At 53.1% G+C, this 20277-nt stretch overlaps 2 protein-coding genes across 4 annotated transcripts; one reads left to right on the plus strand and one right to left on the minus strand.

Moving 5' to 3' along the window:
• The first annotated feature begins 567 nt into the window (after positions 1-567).
• On the plus strand, positions 568-10265 carry YIF1B (Yip1 interacting factor homolog B, membrane trafficking protein). 3 transcript variants are annotated; one of them, XM_020881645.2, is made up of 8 exons: positions 568-790; positions 5529-5767; positions 5858-5962; positions 6106-6184; positions 6315-6372; positions 7555-7710; positions 7796-7889; positions 9871-10265. In XM_020881645.2, the coding sequence occupies exons 1-8, from the start codon at positions 739-741 to the stop codon at positions 10024-10026; spliced, it is 939 nt and encodes a 312-aa protein (XP_020737304.1). In that variant the 5' UTR covers positions 568-738; the 3' UTR covers positions 10027-10265. The 3 variants fall into 3 exon arrangements, with proteins under 3 accessions (XP_020737304.1, XP_020737305.1, XP_020737306.1); XM_020881646.2 differs by having other exon boundaries at positions 570-781; XM_020881647.2 differs by lacking the exon at positions 568-790 and adding an exon at positions 884-920.
• Positions 10266-10370: 105 nt separating this feature from the next.
• Positions 10371-11180, minus strand: C20H19orf33 (chromosome 20 C19orf33 homolog). The gene is made up of 4 exons (XM_020881644.2): positions 11070-11180; positions 10856-10956; positions 10647-10727; positions 10371-10511 (listed from the first exon to the last, which is right to left on the minus strand). The coding sequence occupies exons 1-4, from the start codon at positions 11089-11091 to the stop codon at positions 10407-10409; spliced, it is 309 nt and encodes a 102-aa protein (XP_020737303.1). The 5' UTR covers positions 11092-11180; the 3' UTR covers positions 10371-10406.
• Positions 11181-20277: the final 9097 nt, after the last annotated feature.

Consider the following 20277-nt stretch of genomic DNA (forward strand, 5'->3'; position numbering starts at 1 on the left):
GGCCTGAAACAATTCTTTCTTTTCTTTTGTTAATAACTTCCTTGCCTCCTTTCACATAAAAAAGCCCCGTTTTGTACAACTCCTACAAACTCTCTCCTATTTACTAGATGTGACGCTGCCTAATTCATAAGTTGTTGAATAAAGCCCATTAGGTCTTCATATTTTCTCGGTTTAATTTTGTTTTTTAACAATAACACCTCAAAAAAAAGACACCTGGTTCTTCCCATCTAACTTGTTGGATGTCCTTTTCTCACTCTAAATAATCACTTTAATAAGGAAAGTCTGACAAAATCGTATAAGCCCTAGGGCCCACACAACTCCGCTTAGCCGCTGGGGAATACAAATGGGTCTCCTCCTGCTCCATACCCTTCTCTGGCTCCCCAGTGCTCTCACGAGCTAAATAGAGCTCTTTTTACAGAGAACTCCATTTCCCATCGGCCTCTTCGCTCGACACCTACATTTCCCAGCATGCACGACACCTCCTGCTCCAAGGATTCTTCCCGGCTCCGCCCTCCTAGCCCTGAAGGCCTGACTCTTGCGTTACGTCACCAGTCTCCAAACTCTCCTCTTACCGCCAACTTCTCTAGGCCTCCGTGAGAGGGCGTGGTGGCCTTGCGCGATCGAGGCGCCCATTGGCTGCCGTGTTGCCGGTAGGGCGTGGCTACGGGAGCCGGGCGGGCACATTTCGAACCGTGGCTGGGGCGGCGGCTGCGGCAGCGGTGGCTGCGGCGGCGAAAGATGAACCCGGCAGGCTTGGCGGCGGCGGGGACGCCCCGGCAGCGTAAGTGGCGTACGTGGCCGACCGAAGAGATCGGGAGGGCGGGGCGTGGCGGGGCCGCCTCGGCGGTTGGCGAGGTCGCCACAGGTCAGAGGTCACGAGGTCAGGGAGCTACGAGGTGTGCACAGCGCAGGGATGCCAGGTCCGGGTAGGGGGGCGCGTTGGGGTCGATTCTTTTCTTTAGGAAATTCCTTTGGAACAAGTTTGGGCAAGATATTGTGTGATGTGCAGAAAAACGCGTCTTCCATTCATTTGTAGTTAGCCCTCTGGCCACTCTCCACCCTTCCGTGGCCTTGCGCGGTTGCCCACGTAGCATAGGACGGCGTTTATGGCCCTATAGCCCTATGCGATCTCAGAGGACCGTGTTTACTCCTCATTTAAGATTTGAACCTGGATTTACTGTGCTGTTTTCCCGTATCTGTGAATTTCTATCTCTAAGTTCCTCTTCATCCCCAGGAGTGACCGTGCATCTTATTTATTCATTCAGCGTATCTTGCTTCAACTCCCTTGTGCCAGGCCCTGTGCTGGTGGAATATGAATACCCAGTGGTAACCTACAACTTGACAACTTACAAGGGAGAATTTAGTGGGAAGACAGACACTAAACTCGGAAGTAAACTAGTCAGCAAGATAATTTGGGAAGTAACTAGAACTGTAAAGGGAGTAAATTGGAAATTGATTGGGGGGGGCAGTTGAGGCCTCAAGACATGATGCCTGCATTCCTCCCTTCAACCTTTCTTAAGATACCTGGCTGGAAAAAAAAAAAGAGAGAGAAACCTGGCTGGCCCTGCGGTAGGGGATCTTGGGGACACAGACGTGCCCATCAGTCCTGCTTCCTGTCTTCATGGAGCTACCAGTACAGAGCGGAAGACAGCAACAGTCTAGTGTGATGGAGCTATGTGCAGGCACAGGGCTCAGGGCTGGTGTGGGGGAAGCACAGTCAGAGAGCTTGTGACTGGGATGGAGGTGTGTGTTAGCCAGATTAGGAAACTTGACCCGGCCCTGCCGTGTCAGTGAAGCTTCCTGGAAGAGATACAGCTGATGATGAGGAATGAGAAGGGGATTTGTGATGAGAGGGAAAAGCCTGGGAGGCTTGTGCTGAGTAAACAAGTAGACAAATGAAGATAGATTTAGAAATTGTGGTAACTCCTTAAAAGAGAAAAAAGAACCACTGGATATTATGAGAAAGAGCAAGGGCTAGGGCTTCATATGAAGGATAAGGAAGATCTCTTGAGAAGGAGTCTTTTGAGCTGAGGCCAGGTGCTCTATTGGCCGGTGTTAATTGTGGGAACGTGTTCCAGGGTGATAGCAGTGTCTGTTCTAAAGCTTGAGGAGGCGAGGAGCTTGGCAGGGTCAGGGCCCGAGAGGTGGAGGCCCTTGTGGCCAGGTGGAATGAGTCCCAAGAGAGGTAACAAACCAGGGTGGTTGGCAGGGCTGGGTCATGCAGGGCCTCGTAGGCATTTGGGTTTTATTCTCAGTGCAGAGGGCAATGATCTTAGGCAGAGGGCATGAAATACTCTCTGCCCAAGGATGAACAGGGGTACCTGGTAGAAGGACATTTAATTCAGGCGCAAGATGACAGAATCTGAGAAAGGAGGGTAACATTGAGACATGGTGGGTGAGCACCAGTGTCAGAGGTAAAGGCCCAGGGGCAGTCAGAGGGCCGTGGCAGGATATGGTGGCTAGAGACAGCCCAGGGCATCAGGTGGGTGGCTTTGAAAGCCAGGAGTGTGGTGAGATTGCCCTAGGTGAGAGGCAGAAGACAAGGGTAAGGGTGAAAAATTGGGTCACACAGTTCAGGGAGCTGGAGAGAAACCAGTGACTGAGGGACTGATCAGACCATCAGTTCCATAAAAGCATGAGCTGTCCCCTTTTGTTCACTGCTGTATCCACTTTGCCTGCCAGCAGGGTGTAACACACAAAAGGGCTCCGTCGATGTTTGTAGGACTCCGACAGGAGAGAGAAAAAGGTAGTACGGTGTCTCAGAAGCCAGGAAAACAGGTACTGAGTCAGAGGCTGGCATTTGCGGCAAGGGCCTTAGTGCTGCCAAGGGCCTTGAGTCCGAGCAGAGAGGAATAACAGCCCCGGCCTGGTGGTGCAGGGGCATTTAAGGGACCAGTGAGAGCAGAACCCCAACTGCCAAGGTCAGAGGTGGTGACAGAGAGGAAGGGCGGGCTTTTACCAAAGCTTTCCGGAAACCAGCCCTTTGGCCAAAAGTGGGAGAGGGAAAGAGAAGTGGTGCTCAGGGACAAGTGGGCCAGTGCCAGCGCTATTGGCTTTGAGATCGAGGACTTCCCTGGGTCTGTTTTCAGGCTACACATAATGAAGAGGAAGAGTTGAGGGACTAATAACTGATGACAGGTGATGAGATGGATCACTCTTCTATGGGCCAGGCCAGGGGCTGAGCAGTTTATGAGTGTCAGTTTGCCCAGAGAGTGGACACCTTTCCACTGAGAAAATGGAGGTGTGGAGAAAGCCATGACGTGGATTATTTGACCCCTCTCCCCTCCGTTGTAATCTTACTGCCCTTTTCCGGCCATGGCGCTTGGCACAGAGGAGGCTCTCAGTAAATTTGCTATGGAGGCATTGCTTTGGGTCAGGGTGCTGGAGCCAGAGCGCTGGGTTCAGATCCGCCCTCTTCATATTCCCCATCTCTGTAGACAGCACCCCACCCACTCAGACCAGAATCTGGGAAGATAACATGGATTCCTCCCTCTTCCTTACCCTACCCCAGCCAAGCACACTTCCGGAAATCCTGCCCTACCTCCAGATTCATCCAGAAGCAGCACCCCCCAACCCCCCCCCCCCAATGCCTATCTCAACCATCTCTCCTACCTGGACCATCTCCTCAGCCTCTTTCCTCTCCTCTCCCTGTCCCGGCTTTCCCAGCCTGTTCCCCATATGAAGCAGAGGGACCTTTTGAAAACTTAAGACCCAGTTCTGCTTCATGCTATCGGTATGATTTTGGGCAAGGACCTGAACCTCTTTGGCAGCATCCCATCTGTAAAGGAGAAGGCAATGGCACCCCACTCCAGTACTCTTGCCTGGAAAATCCCATGGACAGAGGGGCCTGGTAGCTATAGTCCATGGGGTCGCAAAGAGTCAGATATGACTGAGCGACTTCACTTTCACTTTTCACTTTCATGCATTGGAGAAGGAAATGGCAACCCACTCCAGTGTTCTTGCCTGGAGAGTCCCAGGGACGGCAGAACCTGGTGGGCTGCCGTCTATGGGGTCGCACAGAGTCAGACACGACTGAAGCGACTTAGCAGCAACAGCATCTAAAATGGGATGATAGTATCACCAGCACAGAATGGGTTGTTGCGAGGATTAAATGAGTTCATCCACAGTGTTTAGGACATGGCCTGATGTGATTTCAGTGGTCAGTTGGGGCTTAATTATTATAATATTTTACAGGCCGACCTGGGATGGAATCCTGCTCTGTCTCTCCCTTTGCACAAGTCATTTAGTGTCTCTATTTATTTATCTATCTACTTACTTGGCTGCGTCAGGTCTTAGTTGCCGCACGTGAGCTCTAGTTCCCCAACCAGGGATTGAACCCAGGCCCCCCGCATTGGGAACACAGAATCTCAGCCATCGGACCACCAGGGAAGTCCCCATTTAGCCTCTCTAAGCCTGAGTTTCCACATCTATAAAGTGGGAATGGCCATTTATTCATCAGGTTTTGTTTTGTTTTGTTTTGTTTTAATCAAGCATCTATTCCAAACCTTGTTCTAGAGGCTAGGGCTTCAGCCACAAACAAGACAGAGCTCTTTACCTTGGGGAGCTCACACTGGAGTGGGGGAGACAGTGAACAAGAGAAATTAAACAGCTAGTATGTCAGCTGGTGCTGAGTTCTATAGATATAAATTAAGCGCAGAAAGGGAATGGGGGGTGTTACCAAGGCAGATGCAGTTACAGACAGGATGGTTAGAGAAGGTCCCATGGAGCCAGGACTTCGAGGAGAAGAGGGAGTCCTGAGGGTGTCTGAATCAAGAGCATTCAGGCAGAGGAACTGCCAGTGAAGAGGCCCTGAGATGGAAGGTGCCTGGTGTGTTCAGTGAGCAACAAGGCCCCTGCGGTCGGAACTGAATGACTAAGAGGGAACAGGAAGAGAGACAGTCTGTCTAGAAACTTTGCTTATAAAAGACTTAGTACAGGATTTTGTGCACAGTCAACCCCAGTACATAGTAGCCATCATCGTCATCATCATCATCATCATCATCATCATCATCATCATCATCGTTATTTGGAAGGATGGATGAATGGATGGATGGCAGAGGCCGCCCAGACCTGACTAGACAACTCTAAGTTCAGTTCAGTTCAGTTGCTCAGTCATGTCCGACTCTTTGCAACCCCATGGACTGCAGCACATCAAGCCTCCCTGTCCATCACCAGCTCCCGGAGCTTGCTCAAACTCATGTCCATCAAGTCGGTGATGCCATCCAACCATCTTACCCTCTGTCGTTCCCTTCTCCTCCTGCCTTCAATCCTTCCCAGTATCAGGGTCTTTCCCAGTGTGTCAGTTCTTTGCATCAGGTGGCCAAAGTATTGGAGTTTCAGCTTCATCATCAGTCCTTCCAGTGAATATTCAGAACTGATTTCCTTGTAGTCCAAGGGACTCTCAAGAGTCTTCTCCAACACCACAAAAGACAACCCATCTGACATCAAAACCAGCGCCCCACTGTAGCAGAGGCCAGAGGGAGAGCTCCTGACAAATGAATGAGGCTCCCATCCCTCTTCCCCTGCAGCCTCAAAGCGGAGGGTTCCTGTGTCCCAGCCAGGCATGGCTGACCCCCACCAGCTTTTTGATGACACGAGTTCAGCCCAGAGCCGGGGCTATGGGGCCCAGCGGGTGCCCGGTGGCCTGGGCTACCCTGCAGCCTCCACCTCGCCCCAGGGAGCCTTCCTGGCTGATCCTGTATCCAACATGGCCATGGCCTATGGGAGCAGCCTCGCTGCGCAGGGCAAGGAGCTGGTGGATAAGAACGTGAGTGGGCTGGACTGGTGGGAGTTGGGGTGGGGGGTGCAGGCAGGGGCCACGGGGCCAGGGCTTCAGGTTTGAGCTCTGCCTCCCCAGATCGACCGCTTCATTCCCGTCACCAAGCTCAAGTATTACTTTGCCGTGGACACCATGTACGTGGGCAAAAAGCTGGGCCTGCTCGTCTTTCCCTACCTGCACCAGGTGAGCACTGGCACCCCAAGGCACATGATGGGCAGGGGTGAAGGAGACTGAGGAGCAGGCCGGACAGATTGGCCCCAAGAGAGGGCTTGCAGGGGTGCAGGCACCCCGCTCCAGGTCCTGCCTGCTCCCCCCTTTCCCCACAGGACTGGGAGGTGCAGTACCAGCAGGACACGCCGGTGGCCCCCCGCTTTGACGTCAACGCTCCTGACCTCTACATTCCAGGTTTCATCCCACCCACCTCCACCCGGCGACCTCCTCCCTCCAGGCGGGCTTGTCTCGGGCAGACGTTTAGGTGCCCAGAGGCCCCGATGGTCCTTCTTCTGACCAGTGTCTGTGTGTCTGCCTCCCACAGCCATGGCTTTCATCACCTACGTCTTGGTGGCTGGCCTGGCGCTGGGGACCCAGGATAGGTAAGAGAGGCCTGGGGTCAGCTGAGTAGTGTGGGGTTTGCAGTGCTGGGGGGGACAGTCAAGAAGGTCTCTTTGGTTCCCCTGGGTCAGAACAGTCCTACCGTGTAGCCAGTTGGCCCAAGACAGAGCCCTCGGTGTATCCTCAGGGTTGCCTTCACCTCTTTCTTCTTCCCCACTCACGTGCAGCCCATCACCCCACCCTGTGGTGGATGACACTGAATCTAGCCTTCCCTGGCCTCTCCTAACTAACTGCCCGGCCCCCACACACCCCTGCACCCCAACTCCAACAGGAAGATCTTGTCTGAGAGGTGGGCCTGGCCATGCCAACCCCTCTCCGCCCCCTGCTCAGCTGTCCCCAGACCAAGCCCCATCTCCGGAGCTGTCACTGCCCACCTGCAATCTAGTCTTCCCTGGCCTGTCCTAACTAACTGCCCGGCCCCCACACACCCCTGCACCCCACCTCCCAACAGGAAGATGTTGTCTGAGAGGTGGGCCTGGCCATGCCAACCCCTCTCCGCCCCCTGCTCGGCTGTCCCCAGACCAAGCCCCATCTCCGGAGCTGTCACTGCCCACCTGCAATCTCTCTCTGCCCCTTCCCTTCACTCTGCTGAGCCACTCTGTCCTCTTTCTGTTTCTGCCAAGGACCTGGGCTGCCTCCCCAGGGCCTTTGCACACGCGGTCCCCTTTGCTGAGGAGTGTGTTCCATCCCCTGCATTCACTCATGTCTCCACTGTGCTGATACTGCCTCGGGGAAACCTCCCCACCCTCCAGCCTGGGTCAGGCCCCTACCTCTTGCTCACAGACCCCTGTTCATTACCTTTGTGGCATGGAAAACCGTTGTCATTAGAGCCATGAATTGTTGAGTCCCAGGGGATATGGCAGAGGTCTTCTTCCCCCATCAGCTCCTTACTCCTTCAAGCCTCAGCTCAAGTGCCCCCTCCTCTCGGACACCCTCCCTCCCAACGGGGTCACAACACCTGCCTTGCCCTGCGCTTTCCCCCGTCCCGGCCTGACCTCTCTGGGCTGTCTGTCACTCGGGATGGGATTTCCAGGACAGGGCCCATATCCATCTTGGTCCCTGCCAGGTCTCTAGCGCGCACCCCTGCCACCAGAGGCTGTCCCCCCTGCCCTGGGAGGGTCTGAGCCAGCCAACTGGGGCTGACAGAGCTTGGGTGTCGGCAGGTTCTCTCCAGACCTCCTGGGGCTGCAGGCGAGCTCGGCGTTGGCCTGGCTGACACTGGAGGTGCTGGCTATCCTGCTCAGCCTCTACCTTGTCACTGTCAACACAGACCTCAGCACTATCGACCTGGTGGCCTTCCTGGGTTACAAGTATGTTGGGTGAGTACCCCCTCTGCCTCCCCACTGCCAGCCCCCAGCCCCAGGGCCTCATCCTCAGACCAGCCTTCCCCCGCTCTCCCCACAGGATGATTGGTGGGGTCCTCATGGGCCTGCTCTTTGGGAAGATCGGCTACTACCTGGTACTGGGCTGGTGCTGCGTGTCCATCTTTGTGTTCATGGTGAGCTGGGGCTCAAGGGAGGGTGGAACGCAGGGCACAGGCCTTCTGGAGAGCGTTGGGGGTCCCTGGGGTCATCCAAGCAGGGGATGTCAGGTGGGAGTTTAGACCCATAGCCATACTGGTGGAGGGGCTACCCTAGCCTGGGGGTCCAGAGAGCTTTCCAGAAGCGGGGGTGTCCAAGGGCGGGGTGCTGAAGGGGAAGGAGGAGCCAGCCAGTCGGCTCTCACTCCACTTTTCTGGTACAGTGGGCGTTCCTTCCAGCATTTCCTTTAGGATGAAAAGAGTATAGTGTCCTTGAAGTAGCTTCTCTGAGAGTCCTTCCAGCTGGACTAGAAGTGCTGGTTAGGAGCTCTGGGATCCACCAGCCCTGGCTTTGACCCCAGGCCTTCCTGGATCCTGGGCAGCTCACTTCCTCTCTTTAAACCTGTTTCCCCTTTTCTGAAAAGGTTGTTGTTTAGTTGCTCAGTCATGTCCGACTCTCTGTGACCCCATGGGTTGTATAGCCCGCCACCTTCTCCTGTCCAAGGGATTTCCCAGGCAAGAATACTTGAATGGGTTGCCATTTCCTCCTCCAGGAGATCTTCCTGTTCCAGGGATTGAACCTGTCTCCTGCTTGGCAGGCAGATTCTTTACCACTGAGCCACCAAGGAAACCCTTTGTAAAACGGGGTGATGATAATTCCACTTCAGGGTACTGAGAGTATCAGTGTGAGCAAGTGTTAGGTGGTTCAGTTGCTCAGTCATGTCTGACTCTTTGTGACCCCATGAACGGCAGCACACCAGGCTTCCCTGTCCTTCACTATGTCCTGGAGTTGGCTTAAACTCATGTCCATTGAGTCAATGATACCATCCAACCATCTCATCCTCTTTCTCCCCCTTCTGGGCAACAAGAGGCTGAGCCAGGCTTGCCTGTGAGTGAGTGGGAGTCTCCAGCGGAGGCATGGGTCGACAGTGGCCTGCCGCAGGGTCCTGACAGCAGCAGTTCTGGGAGACACGTGGCATGCTGGCATAAGTTCTTTTTGAGGAGATCGCCCTTACCCTTACTATAGAGCCTGTAACCTACCATAAAGACTGCAGACTCTAGGATTGGGCCACCTCAGGCCAAACTACAGGGAGGGAGCACAGCCCCACCCATCAGCAGAAAATTGGATTTAATGATTTACTGAGCATGGCCCTGCCCACCAGAGCTAGACTCCTGTTTTCCCCACAGCCAGTGCCTCCCATCAGGAAACTTGCACAAGCCTCTTATCTTCATCCATCAGAGGGCAGACAGAATGAAAACCACAATCACAGAAAACTAACCAAAATGATCACATGGACCACAGCCTTGTGTAACTCAATGAAGCTATGAGCCATGCTGTGTAAGGCCAGCCGAGACAGACGGGTCATGGTGGTGGGTTCTGACAAACGGTGGTCCACTGGAGAAGGGAATGGCAAACCACTTCTGCATCAGTATTCTTGCCTTGAGAACCCCATAAGCAGTATGAAAAGTGTGAGCAGCAGAGAGCAAAAGCTAGTGACTGGTGGGCCAGATCCGCCCCACAGATAAACTGTAATTACATGGCATTATTTACAGCTTTAGGGGCGGTTTAAACAAAACAGTTGGGGAGAAAAAATGGCATTTCTGGCTTGGGGAGAAAAAATGGCATTTCCGGCTTGTGTTGAAAAATCGTCAAGTGCGGCACAAGCTGATGGTGGCCAAAGGGCCAAGCCTGGCCATCCCCATGGGCAGGGCGTTCACACTGAAGTTGCCCACTTCATCAATTTAAGGCCCTCGCTTGGCAGTTGAGTTTGGAACCCTCTCACATTTTCTCCCAAGGCCTGGGAGGACAAGGAGGTCCTCCCTGTCTGTTAGGAGATCTAGGAGAAACCCGAGGCTCCGTAGGAGCAGACTTAAGCCCAGCCACTCTCTGAAGGAAGGGTGGGGAAGGTGGAGTCCTGAAGGAGGCCCGGCTCAAGAGTGTTCTCCCTCCCCGGCCCAGATCCGGACGCTGCGGCTGAAGATCCTGGCGGAGGCGGCGGCCGAGGGCATCCCGGTGCGTGGGGCGCGGAACCAGCTGCGCATGTACCTGACCATGGCCGTGGCGGCGGCGCAGCCCCTGCTCATGTACTGGCTCACCTTCCACCTGGTGCGGTGAGGGCGGCCCCGCGACGCCTCCCGCCGCTGCTGCTTCCGGCGGCCGCCGCCCCCCACCCCCACCGGCGACGCCGCCACAGCTCATCTCTAGGCCACTTGCCGGCCACCGGGGGGCGCCCCGCAGCCCGAGCCCCTCCCACCCTCCCCGCCCTCGCCGAGGTGCTGAGATCTCCAGCTGCACAGGCCGCCCCCCAGCAGGGCGGCCACTGTTCCAGAAACAATAAACCGTGATGGACACGGCGTGGGCAGCTTCTCCTTGGCGCGCGGTGTCCAGCAGGGGGCAGGCCCGTCCCGGGAAGGGAGAAGGAGGCCGGGGACCGCTCACAACCAGAAGGCGACCAGGAGGCCAAGCAAAGGTTTAATGAGCCCCGCCCAGGCCCATCAATGGGAAGCCTTCTTCTTCCCTTCTTCCTTCTTCTTCTTCTCTTTTTTCACCTTGGGCTTCTTGACCTTGCCCGGGGCGCTCTTGTGTAGCTCCGAGCCGGGCTGTGGGGCCAGGGGTCGGTGGGGGTGGGAGGGGAGAGAGGGTTCCGGCGGTGAGTCCTCGGCCCGCGTTCCGGGCTGGGACTCCGCCCTCACTTGGGGTACCGGGCACCCGCTACGGAGGGGGAAGCCTCTTACCTTCACCTCATTTTCCGAATCAGTGGAGCTGCTGCTGGAATCTGAGGCGCTCCCTTGGCCGTGGCCATGGCCGTGGTGATGCTAGTTGGGAGGCACACCAGTGAAGCTGGGAGACCCCTTTCCCAGCTCCCATTCCCCCCAAGTCGGAGGCCCCAGACCGAGCAGGGTCCTGGGGTCAAAAAGCAACTCCCAGGAATGAGGTGATTTACCTTTAGGTGATCAGCAGACCCGCCCTGAACCTTGGGGGGGCTGTGCTTGGGGTCGCCCACCTTGCCTGCCCCCTGGGGCTTCTTGGGGGTGGACTCCACGGCTGCAGGGAGAAGAGACAGTGGATGGGTTGGCGCAGGCGCAGAAAATGCCCCCCGGAGGCAGACCCTAGGGCTTGATCCTGGCCCCCAAGCTCCCCACGCAACAGCAGCGCACCTGCCGACAGGTCAAACTCCATGGTAGCGAGAGAAGGTGTGTGTGCAGGGCCAGAGCGCTGGAGCAAGGCTTCGAGGGTAGGGGGCGGGCCTTGGGGAGGGGCAGTGGGCCTGCCAGGAAGTTATGAGGAGCCCCACCCGACCTCTGCTCAAAGTCCTTAACCCTGACTCATTGCCCCTCCCCAGCACCGCCCAACTGGTCCTCTGGGAAACGGGGAGGGTGGACAGTTGATTGCTATGCTCCCTGCCACCTCACGCACCCTGTTGTTCAATCGCTCAGTCGTGTCCGACTCTTTGCAACCCCATGGACTGCAGCATGCCAGGGTTCTCTGTCCTTCACCTTCTCCTGTAGCTTACTTAAACTCATATCCATTGAGTCGGTGATGCCATCCAACCATCTCGTCCTCTGTCGTCCCCTTCTCCTGCCTTCAGTCTTTCCCAGCATCAGGGTTTTTTCCAGTGAGTCGACTCTTCGCATCAGGTGGCCAAAGTATTGGAGCTTCAGCTTCAGTATCAGTCTTTCCAATGAATATTCAAGACTGATTTCCTTTAGGATTGGCTGGTTTGATCTTGCAGTCCAAGGGACTCGGGGTTGGGAGAGGAGTGTGGAAGGGTGAAGATTTCTGGGGAGGGGACTACTAGCACTGTTGAAAAGTGAAAGTGAAGTCGCTCAGTCCTGTCCAACTCTTTGTGACCCCATGGTCTGCACCTACCACGCTCCTCCACCCATGGGATTTTCGAGGCAAGATTACTGGAGTGGGTTGCCATTTCCTTCTCCAGAGGATCTTCCCGACCCAGGGATCAAATCCGAGTCTCCCGCATTGTAGGCAGACCCTTTACTGTCTGAGCCGCCAGAGAAATGCAACTAGCTTCCCTTAAAGGGTCAGATGCTCGCACTTGAAGAAATGAGAGAAAGGGTGCCTCCGCACGCTCTCTGTGCCATGATAATACTGACACTCCTTGGGTGCTTTTGTGCCTGGCACTGTTCCAAGGGCTTCTTGTACATTAACTCACTGTAACATAGCCTCTGGCCTGGTGAGAAGCAGAGTCTGAAAGGAAGAAGAGCATAAACTTGGGAGCCAGTCTCATGATTTGAAGCCCACCTGTATTACCCAGTAGCGCTTCCCAGGTTGCTCAGTGGTAAAGAATCTTTCTGCCAGTGCAGGAGATGCAGGTTCAATCCCTGGGTCAGGAAGATCCCCTGGAGTAGGAAATGACAGCCCGCTTCAGTAGTCTTGCCTGGGAAATCCCATGCACAGAGGAGCCTGGCAGGCTCCCAGTCCATGGGGTTGCAAAAGAGTTGGACACGACTTTTCAACTAAACAACAACAGAATGATCTGGGGAAGTTACTCCCCTCTCTGTGCCTCATCTGTAAATGATAACTACCATATGGCGTTGATGTAAGAATCAAACGGATTAGTTTCCTGTGACCATGCCTGCACACAGTTACTAGCAATAAGTGCTTATAGTGTTTGTTTTTTAAGTAAAAGGTAGGTATGGTGGCTATCCCTGTTTTACAGATGAGAAAACTGAGGGACCAGTTAAGATGATGAGCGGCGGGACTTCCCTGGTGGTCCAGTGGTTAAGAATACTCCTGCCAATACAAGGGACATGGGTTCAATCCCTGGTCAGGGAGCTAAGATCCTACATGCCGCACGGAAACTAAGTCCATGTGCTGTATATACAGAAAGTCCTTGTGCCACAGTGCAGACCCAGCACAGCCAAAAAAAAAAAAAAAAGAAAAGGAAAAAAAAAAAAGACGTTGAGGAGCAGAAACAGTAATGGATAGATTAGAACTAAGATTCAAACCCAGGCAGTAGAGTGCAAGTCCAAGTGCAAGTGTAGCCCCTTGGTCTCACCCTATGGGAGGCTGTACTTAGTAGAAGGGACAGCCACGGAGCCCAGCCTTCCCTCCCCACACTGTATGGGGCCCAGATTAGGCTCAGGGAGGAGTCGAGAGCCTGAGTCATCTGTTCCAATTGCTGTGAGGCTAGGTGTCCCTGGGAGTCCCTCTCCGGCCCAGCCCTTGCCCCCAACCTGGCTGCTGGGCCTGCAGAAGTGGTGGGCAGGGCTGGGACTTAGGCCTGAGGATAATGACAAAACTGTGCAGCTATCAGCCTTGTGCACTCAGGTCTCTGCTGCAAAGTCCATTCCTTAGAGGAACCTGCCCTGCCTGACTGCCAACTCCATGGAGCCTCGTCACTCCGTCCCCTTTCCCCTGGTTCGATAACCAGCATAGACAGCCCTTGCCTCCCACTCTCTGAGATTATCTTTATTCTGATTCCCTCAGCACATAATACATTTTATAATAAAACTTATTGAGTACCTACTGTGTGTCCAGCACAGTTCAAGTGCTGGGGGCACAGAAATGAACAGAACCAGCAAAAATTCCAGCCCTGTGGAATTGACATTCTTGTCAGGGGGTACATGGCAAAATGTAGAGTATGTTAGAAAAAGCTGGAAATGAAACTGTCCAACAGCTGGTGAATAGATACATGCAATGTGATAGATCTGTTCATACAATGGAATACTATTCAGCAATAAAAAGGAATGAACTCCTGGTATTTATGTAGCAACGGCTACATAAACCTCAAAAACACTATGCTGGTTGAAAGAAGCCAGACACAAGAGGCTGCATGTCATATGACACCATTCATATGAGTATTCAGAAAAGACAATTACAGAGATAAAAAGTCGATTAGTGGTTGCTGGGAGCTGAGTGTGGGAACAGTGATTAGCTCTAAATTGGCCATGAAGGATCTTACTGGGTGAAGGCGATGAAAATGTTCTGAAACAGATCTATGGTGATAGTTGCACCACTTGGTAAAATTACTAAAAATCCTTGAATTGGATATTTGAAATGGGTTTTATGTAACTGATAAATAACTGTTTTATTTTTTTCAAGTAATATGTATTAGGAGAAATACAGTAAGAAAGGGAATTAGGTAATAATTACATAGTATGTTTGGGAGGCACTGGATTTCAGATAGAGTTACCAGGAAAGCCACACTGAAATCTTTTTTATTAAGATCCGAAGGTCAGAAAATAAGCCACACAAGCACATGGAGGCATATCTAGGCAGAAGGAATGACCAGTGCAAAGGCCCTGAGGCAGGAATGTGCCTGTGAGCCCGAAGAGCTGGAGGGAAAGAGGTGGGAGATGAGGACAGATGACAACCGGGGCAGGGGGGCTGTGTGGGGGAAACGTCTTGTAAATCAAAGATCTTTGGTCTTTGCGTGAGAAGAGGAGGTAAACGGAGATTGTGGTTTTGCCGACAACCACATGCAGGATGTGAGAGACTGTGTCTGTCTCTCCTGGCAGAACATACATTTCAGGAGGGTGGGGATTTCATTGCTTCGCTCAGTGCCAAACGGTGTGACTCAGAGCCGGTGCTCCCTATCATTTGGTGAGTTAGGCGGCCTGCTGCTGGGCAGTGTGGTGTTGGCAGGTTCGAGCAAGCCTAGGGTGGCTGTGAGCTTGTTGAGTCTTCGCTCTACCCCTTACTGCTCTGTGGACCATTTGCTCAGTCACTGGCCCTCATTGTCCTCCTCTGTCAAATGGAACTTACCTCACAAGGCAAATGGTTTTGCACAGAGCCTGCCTGGGACAAGGTAAATAGATATTTAATAAATGTTAGTGGCTTCTTTGGGTTGGTTTTTTTTTTTTTTGCCACACTGGGTCTTTGTTGCTTTCTCTAGTTGTGGCGAGTGGGGACGACTCTTGGTTGAGGCACTTGGGCTTCTTGTGGCGGTGGCTTCTCTTGTTGCGGATCACAGGCTTTGTGGAGTTACTCCTTATCTTGTGGAATCTTCTGGAACCAGGGATCAAACCCCCATCCCTTGCATTATCAGGCTGATTCCTAACCACTGCACCATGAAGGAAGTCGTAAATGTTAGTTTTTACTGTGATCCATACACACAGTCTCATGATTCCTCATGAAACTGATAATACAATCCCCACAGTATATGTAATTGAGTCCTAAAAGGAACTGTAGGGCACTGGGCTAGTAGGGAGTGGGGCAGCAATGTGAGACCTTCCAGACCCAAGATGAGGTAAGCTTTTCACTACTGTGCTAAATAAAACGGTGGGGTGAGTGGGTTCTGGGAGACCTTGGCCTGGGCCTCCAGACCCCCACCTGTTCACTTCATTACAGTACATTTAGGACGTGGCAGCTTTCGCAGGGACTCTGAAGGCAGAGGCTTGACGAGAGAGCTTCACTTTTCTCTCCCACAAGAGCCTGAGCTGGTGGGAGTCCAGGGCAGGTGATGGGTGGCTCTGTGAGGTCATCCAGGAAGGAGGTTCCCTGTCTGGGTGCTCTGCATCCCTCCAGGATGCCACCCCCAGGCCTCTGGGGAGGCTGGTACCCACCATCTGCTTCTCAGGAAGGGCAGAGCAGCGGAGGGCACACCACTTCCTTTTTTTTTTTTTTTCTGTGTGAATTTGATTAATTTCAAATGGCCATTCACACATACATTAAACACACTGTGACTTTTTCTTTGACTGTGTTACTTGGCACACAGCATTAGTCCCCTGAACAGGGATGCAACCTGCACCCCCTATGGTGGAAGCACAGTGTCTTAACCACTGGACGGCCAGGAAAGTCCTACCACTTCCTTTTAAAGACCCAATAACCTGGAGGCATTACACACCCCTTCAGTCTGAATTTATTCACCTGGTCACATTCAGCTGCAAGAGAGACAGGAAAATGAGTTCCTAGCTCGGCAGCCACATCCCCTCTAAAATCTGGAGACTTTTATTACTGAAAGGAAGAGAAATGGGATAAGGAGCCCATCTATAATTACTCCCTGTCCGTGGCAGTGAGAGACCCTTACTCATCTACTCTGGAGGGTTTACAAATGGCAGATGAGATTTAAGCTGGGAAGGTGGATGTAAAGGCTTGGATGAAAAACACAGGCATGAGCTTGTAAGAAGGGCACATCCGCCTGCTGTTCGGAAGGTGAGTTGCCTGCCATTCACTTCTCATCTTCTATGGCTAAAAGGAGCAGAGACAGTAGCTTACGCCTGTCCTCCCCAGGCCCTACCTGCCCCTGGCATCCTAGGTACTGCTCTCCCCTGCTTGTTTCCTCCTTGTTTCCGCCTAAAATGACTTGGTCCTAAAGGTATGAGCAATGCCTTCTCCTTTGTAGGAAAGACACAGTTCCCAGCTGGCCTGCGATCCCCATGTCATTCACGGCTAGATCAGCTTACCCTTTCACCACCATTTCACCAGCAAACATGCTTCAAAGGGTCACTCCAACCCTCAAGTTTTTACTTAATCACTGCAGTTTAGGAAGAGATTTCTGGATGCCAACTTTAGTGGTACAAGACTGAGGAGATTGCTGGGAGATAGTCCTCCCTGGGGGTCTTTGTGCTCCTACACGTCTGTGGACGGACACGCCTAGCTGGAAGAGCAACTGCTGGAAGCCTGGTTTTGTCTCCTTCCTGAAGCTTACACGACCAGAGCGCCCCAATCCTATAAACACCATAATCCCCGTCCTGGAATGTTTTCTTTGAATCTAACCACATCCTGGGAGATGGATGACCTTACGCACACAAAATGCAGGGTCTCAGTTTCTTTTCCCACATGACAGAAACGCTGGCCTGGATGTTTGAGGATACTGGTAATCAGCAAATCCCAACAGATCATCCTCTGGGAGGTTCCAAGGGGCTGACGGCCCAGCTGGAGAAACCCAAGCTCGGTCTACACCCAGCTGACTGTTGTGTCTGGGGGTTGATTTTATTCTAGCTACAAGTTAATAAATTAGCCTTGCAGGCTTTCCCAGGTGGCTCAGTGGTAAAGAATGTCTGCCAATGCAGGAGACTTGGGTTTGATCCCTAAGTCAGGAAGATCCCCTGGAGAAGGAAATGGCAACCCACTCCAGTATCCTTGCCTAGAGAATCCCATGGGCAGAGGAGCCTGGTGGGCTACAGTTCATGGGGTCGCAAAAGAGTTGGACATAACTAAAGGACAATAAATTAGCCTTTTAACTGTTTCCAAAATGCTGGCAGAAGCCTTTTGACTCTTGGGTCAGAGACAGAAGGCTTTATTACAGCAGCAGCATAAGCATCAACCTGTGTGTTGCCCTCCCTTGTCCCAGAGGGCAAAGCAGAGGTCCAGATGGAGCCTGCACATGTGGTGACTGGTTGCATTACAAGAGAGGGTCGCTGAGCATGGAGAACCTGCCACTTTATAGCAGGCATTAGGCCTGCTCCTTGTCCTCGAGGGAGCCACTGCCTCACCTCATCCCTCGAGGTGCTCTCACCGCAAATCCAATTCTGAGAATGGCCCAGGTAAGCAGCTGTCAGGGTTGTGTGTTCTTGACACACGCATCAAGACACAACTGCTTGTAGAAGCAGGAAATCTCCTTAGAGGATCGTTTGTCGAAACAGTGCACCTCTCTTGGCGTCTAGTGAATTTTCACAGAGTATGCCATTCTGTCAGCTGTTCTGATTAACCGGACTGAAAGTTGCTCAGTTTTGTCCGACTCTTTGCAACCCCATGGACTGTAGCCTGCCAGGGTCCTCTGTCCTTCGGAATGCTCCAGGCCAGAATACTGGAGTGGGGAGCGGTTCCCTTTTACAGGGGATTTTTCCCAACCCAGGGATCGAGCCCAAGTCTCCTGCGTTGCAAGCAGATTCTTTGCCATCTGAGCCACCAGGGAAGCCCAACTGGACTGAGGCTGGGGCTAAATTCCGTTTGTCTCATAAGGCACTTAATTACCGTCAGCAGGGCCCCAAGCAGCAGTGACTCCTGTTATGTGGTGAACCTGCCATCCGGAGTCCCAGCCTCATCCAGCTGTGCCCGAGCAGGGCACCGCCAACCAGGTCGTAATCAAAGGCTAGTCTCTCGTCCATTAGGAACCACACGAGGGAGTTCTGACCTGCTGATCTTCGGTGTCACTGCCAATAATTACAAGGCCCCAGAGCGGCCCTCATGCCCCACGGAGAGGCATTGTGACTCATTATTTCCCGCAGGCAAACACACGCAGGACTGGGCATAGAGCACTCCAGTTCACCACGGGTTTGGTTAAGTCACATGGGCAGTGCCGTGAGAAGCTGCAGCCTCAACTACCATACATGGCAGAGCCCAGGGCTGCTTGGGCGTCAGAAGTGTGTACTTTTGTTATCAGCCAGCTTAGAACAGGGCCGAGCAGGTTCATGTTTGTAAACGTCTACGGGTGGGACCCACATTCAGGCGGTGACGGGATCAGGCATAGAACATTTCAGGACTGGCTGAGTCTCTGGGTCACACTGCCGGCGGCAGGGCTCAGGTGGACCAGGTGATGAGTTGGCAGGCTGAGGTGCAGGGTCTAGAGAAGAGAGGGCTGATGGCACCCCTCCTGCCCCCCAGCCCCACTTCCTGGGGTCTAAGGTGTTCCCTCACCAGGGGTTCCCAGGTGGCTCAGATGGTAAAGAATCCGCCTGCCAACGCAAGAGACTCAGGTTTGATCCCTGGGTTGGGAAGATCCCCTGGAGAAGGAAATGGCAATCCACTCCAGTATTCTTGCCTGGAGAATCCCATGGGCAGAGGAGCCTGGCTAGCTGTAGTCCATGGAGTCACAAAGAATCAGACATGACTGAAGCAACTTAGCCTGCACACCAGGTGCCAGGTTGTACTTCCTTCAAAGACAAAGAATCAGCGTGACTCCTGTCCCACTGGGTATAGCTTTACTTCTCCTGTCATCCCCTACTCACACCCAGATCTTTGTTTGGAAAGGTCAGATGTGAATGGAACAAATATTTTCACAAATTTACAGAGACCACGTGGGCCCCATAGGGAGACATGGCAGGCAGGGCGCTCTGTGACCAAGCGGCCCTTGTCCCCATGACGTGGGACTAGTCATCCAAGAAGGAATGTTGGGGGCTAAACCAGCATTAATTCCTGAGGCTCCCTTTGATCAGCTGCCACCTGGAGGTTGCACGTGGGCTTGCTGTTCAGGGGAAGATGCGTCATACACAGGGCTGATGAGGGTAGAATTCCAAATTTTTCAAAATAGTCTACATAACTCCCAACCCTTTTGACGTGATTTTTACCCAGGTGATGGTTGAGAAAAAACCCTTGCTGATGACAACCACATTCAGTGACCAAACTGCCTTGCTAAAGTGTATGGACCAAGAAGAAGCAGAGGAGAGATCTTTGTTGACTTTTTAGAAATCCATTCCACCTCTGAATGATGCCAGCAGTCTGTCTGAGGATAACAAAGGCCGTGAAATGTCCGTTGAGCACCTTGGCTACTCGCCTACTGTTAGGCAGTTTTTGCAACAAAAAGAGGACCAATGTCAGCCAATGGTCTATAAAGTGGAAAACCTGGCAGTTTAGTTTCAGAGGCCACAGTGGCATGGCAGGAGGCGGCCAACCAGACTGGAACAGCAGCACCGTAACATGGAAAAGTACAGAAGGGAGACAGCCCTGGCAGACCAAGATGGCCCAAAGGCCCCCTGCTGTCACCCTGCCAGGAGCAAGTGGGGCCACAGGGCCTCCCAAACCACAAGACAGGACAGGACAAATCTGGGCAGAAGTGTCACAGAGATATTGTCTGCATCAGAAACATATAAAGGTACGATAGGAAAAACCTGCGGAAGCTCGACTGGCCTTGATGGTGTCAGGAGAATTCACTTCATGATCTCCTCCTACTGCAGTAGATTTAAAAGTGATTCCCAACAGTTTCTTTTAAAATCCAATATGCTGCTTTTTTCCCTTCATATGACTAAGATATGAAGGAGAGACAACTCTTGTCCAAGAAGGTGGAGAAAGGCCTTCTGTTAGGCCAGAGGCATCAGTGGGTCTGAGGCCCCTGAAGTTGAGAGGACACATGAGTGGACCTGAGGGTTGCCTGTGGGGTGGCAGCGGGGGTGTAGGGGAGAAGCACTGAGTAAGGAGCAACGAGGACACAGGAAGGTGGGCAGAGGTGGCCACCACCTGACATCTGTGATCTCGTGCAACTTTCCCATCCACCCATCTTACAAGTGAGGAAACCGGAGGTTCAAAGGAGTTAAGTGACCTGCCTACTGGAGGGCAGTGGGTGGAGGGTCTCTTCCCAATGCCTCAGCCCTCTTTCCCTGGGCCACAGGCTCTTCTGGAGGCACTACTAGCTGCTAAGTCGCTTCAGTCGTGTCCAACTCTGTGCGACCCCATAGATGGCAGCCCACCAGGCTCCCCCATCCATGGGATTCTCCAGGCAAGAACACTGGAGTGGGTTGCCATTTC

Source organism: Odocoileus virginianus, chromosome 20 (assembly GCF_023699985.2).
Source record: "Odocoileus virginianus isolate 20LAN1187 ecotype Illinois chromosome 20, Ovbor_1.2, whole genome shotgun sequence".
Lineage (NCBI taxonomy): Eukaryota > Metazoa > Chordata > Mammalia > Artiodactyla > Cervidae > Odocoileus > Odocoileus virginianus.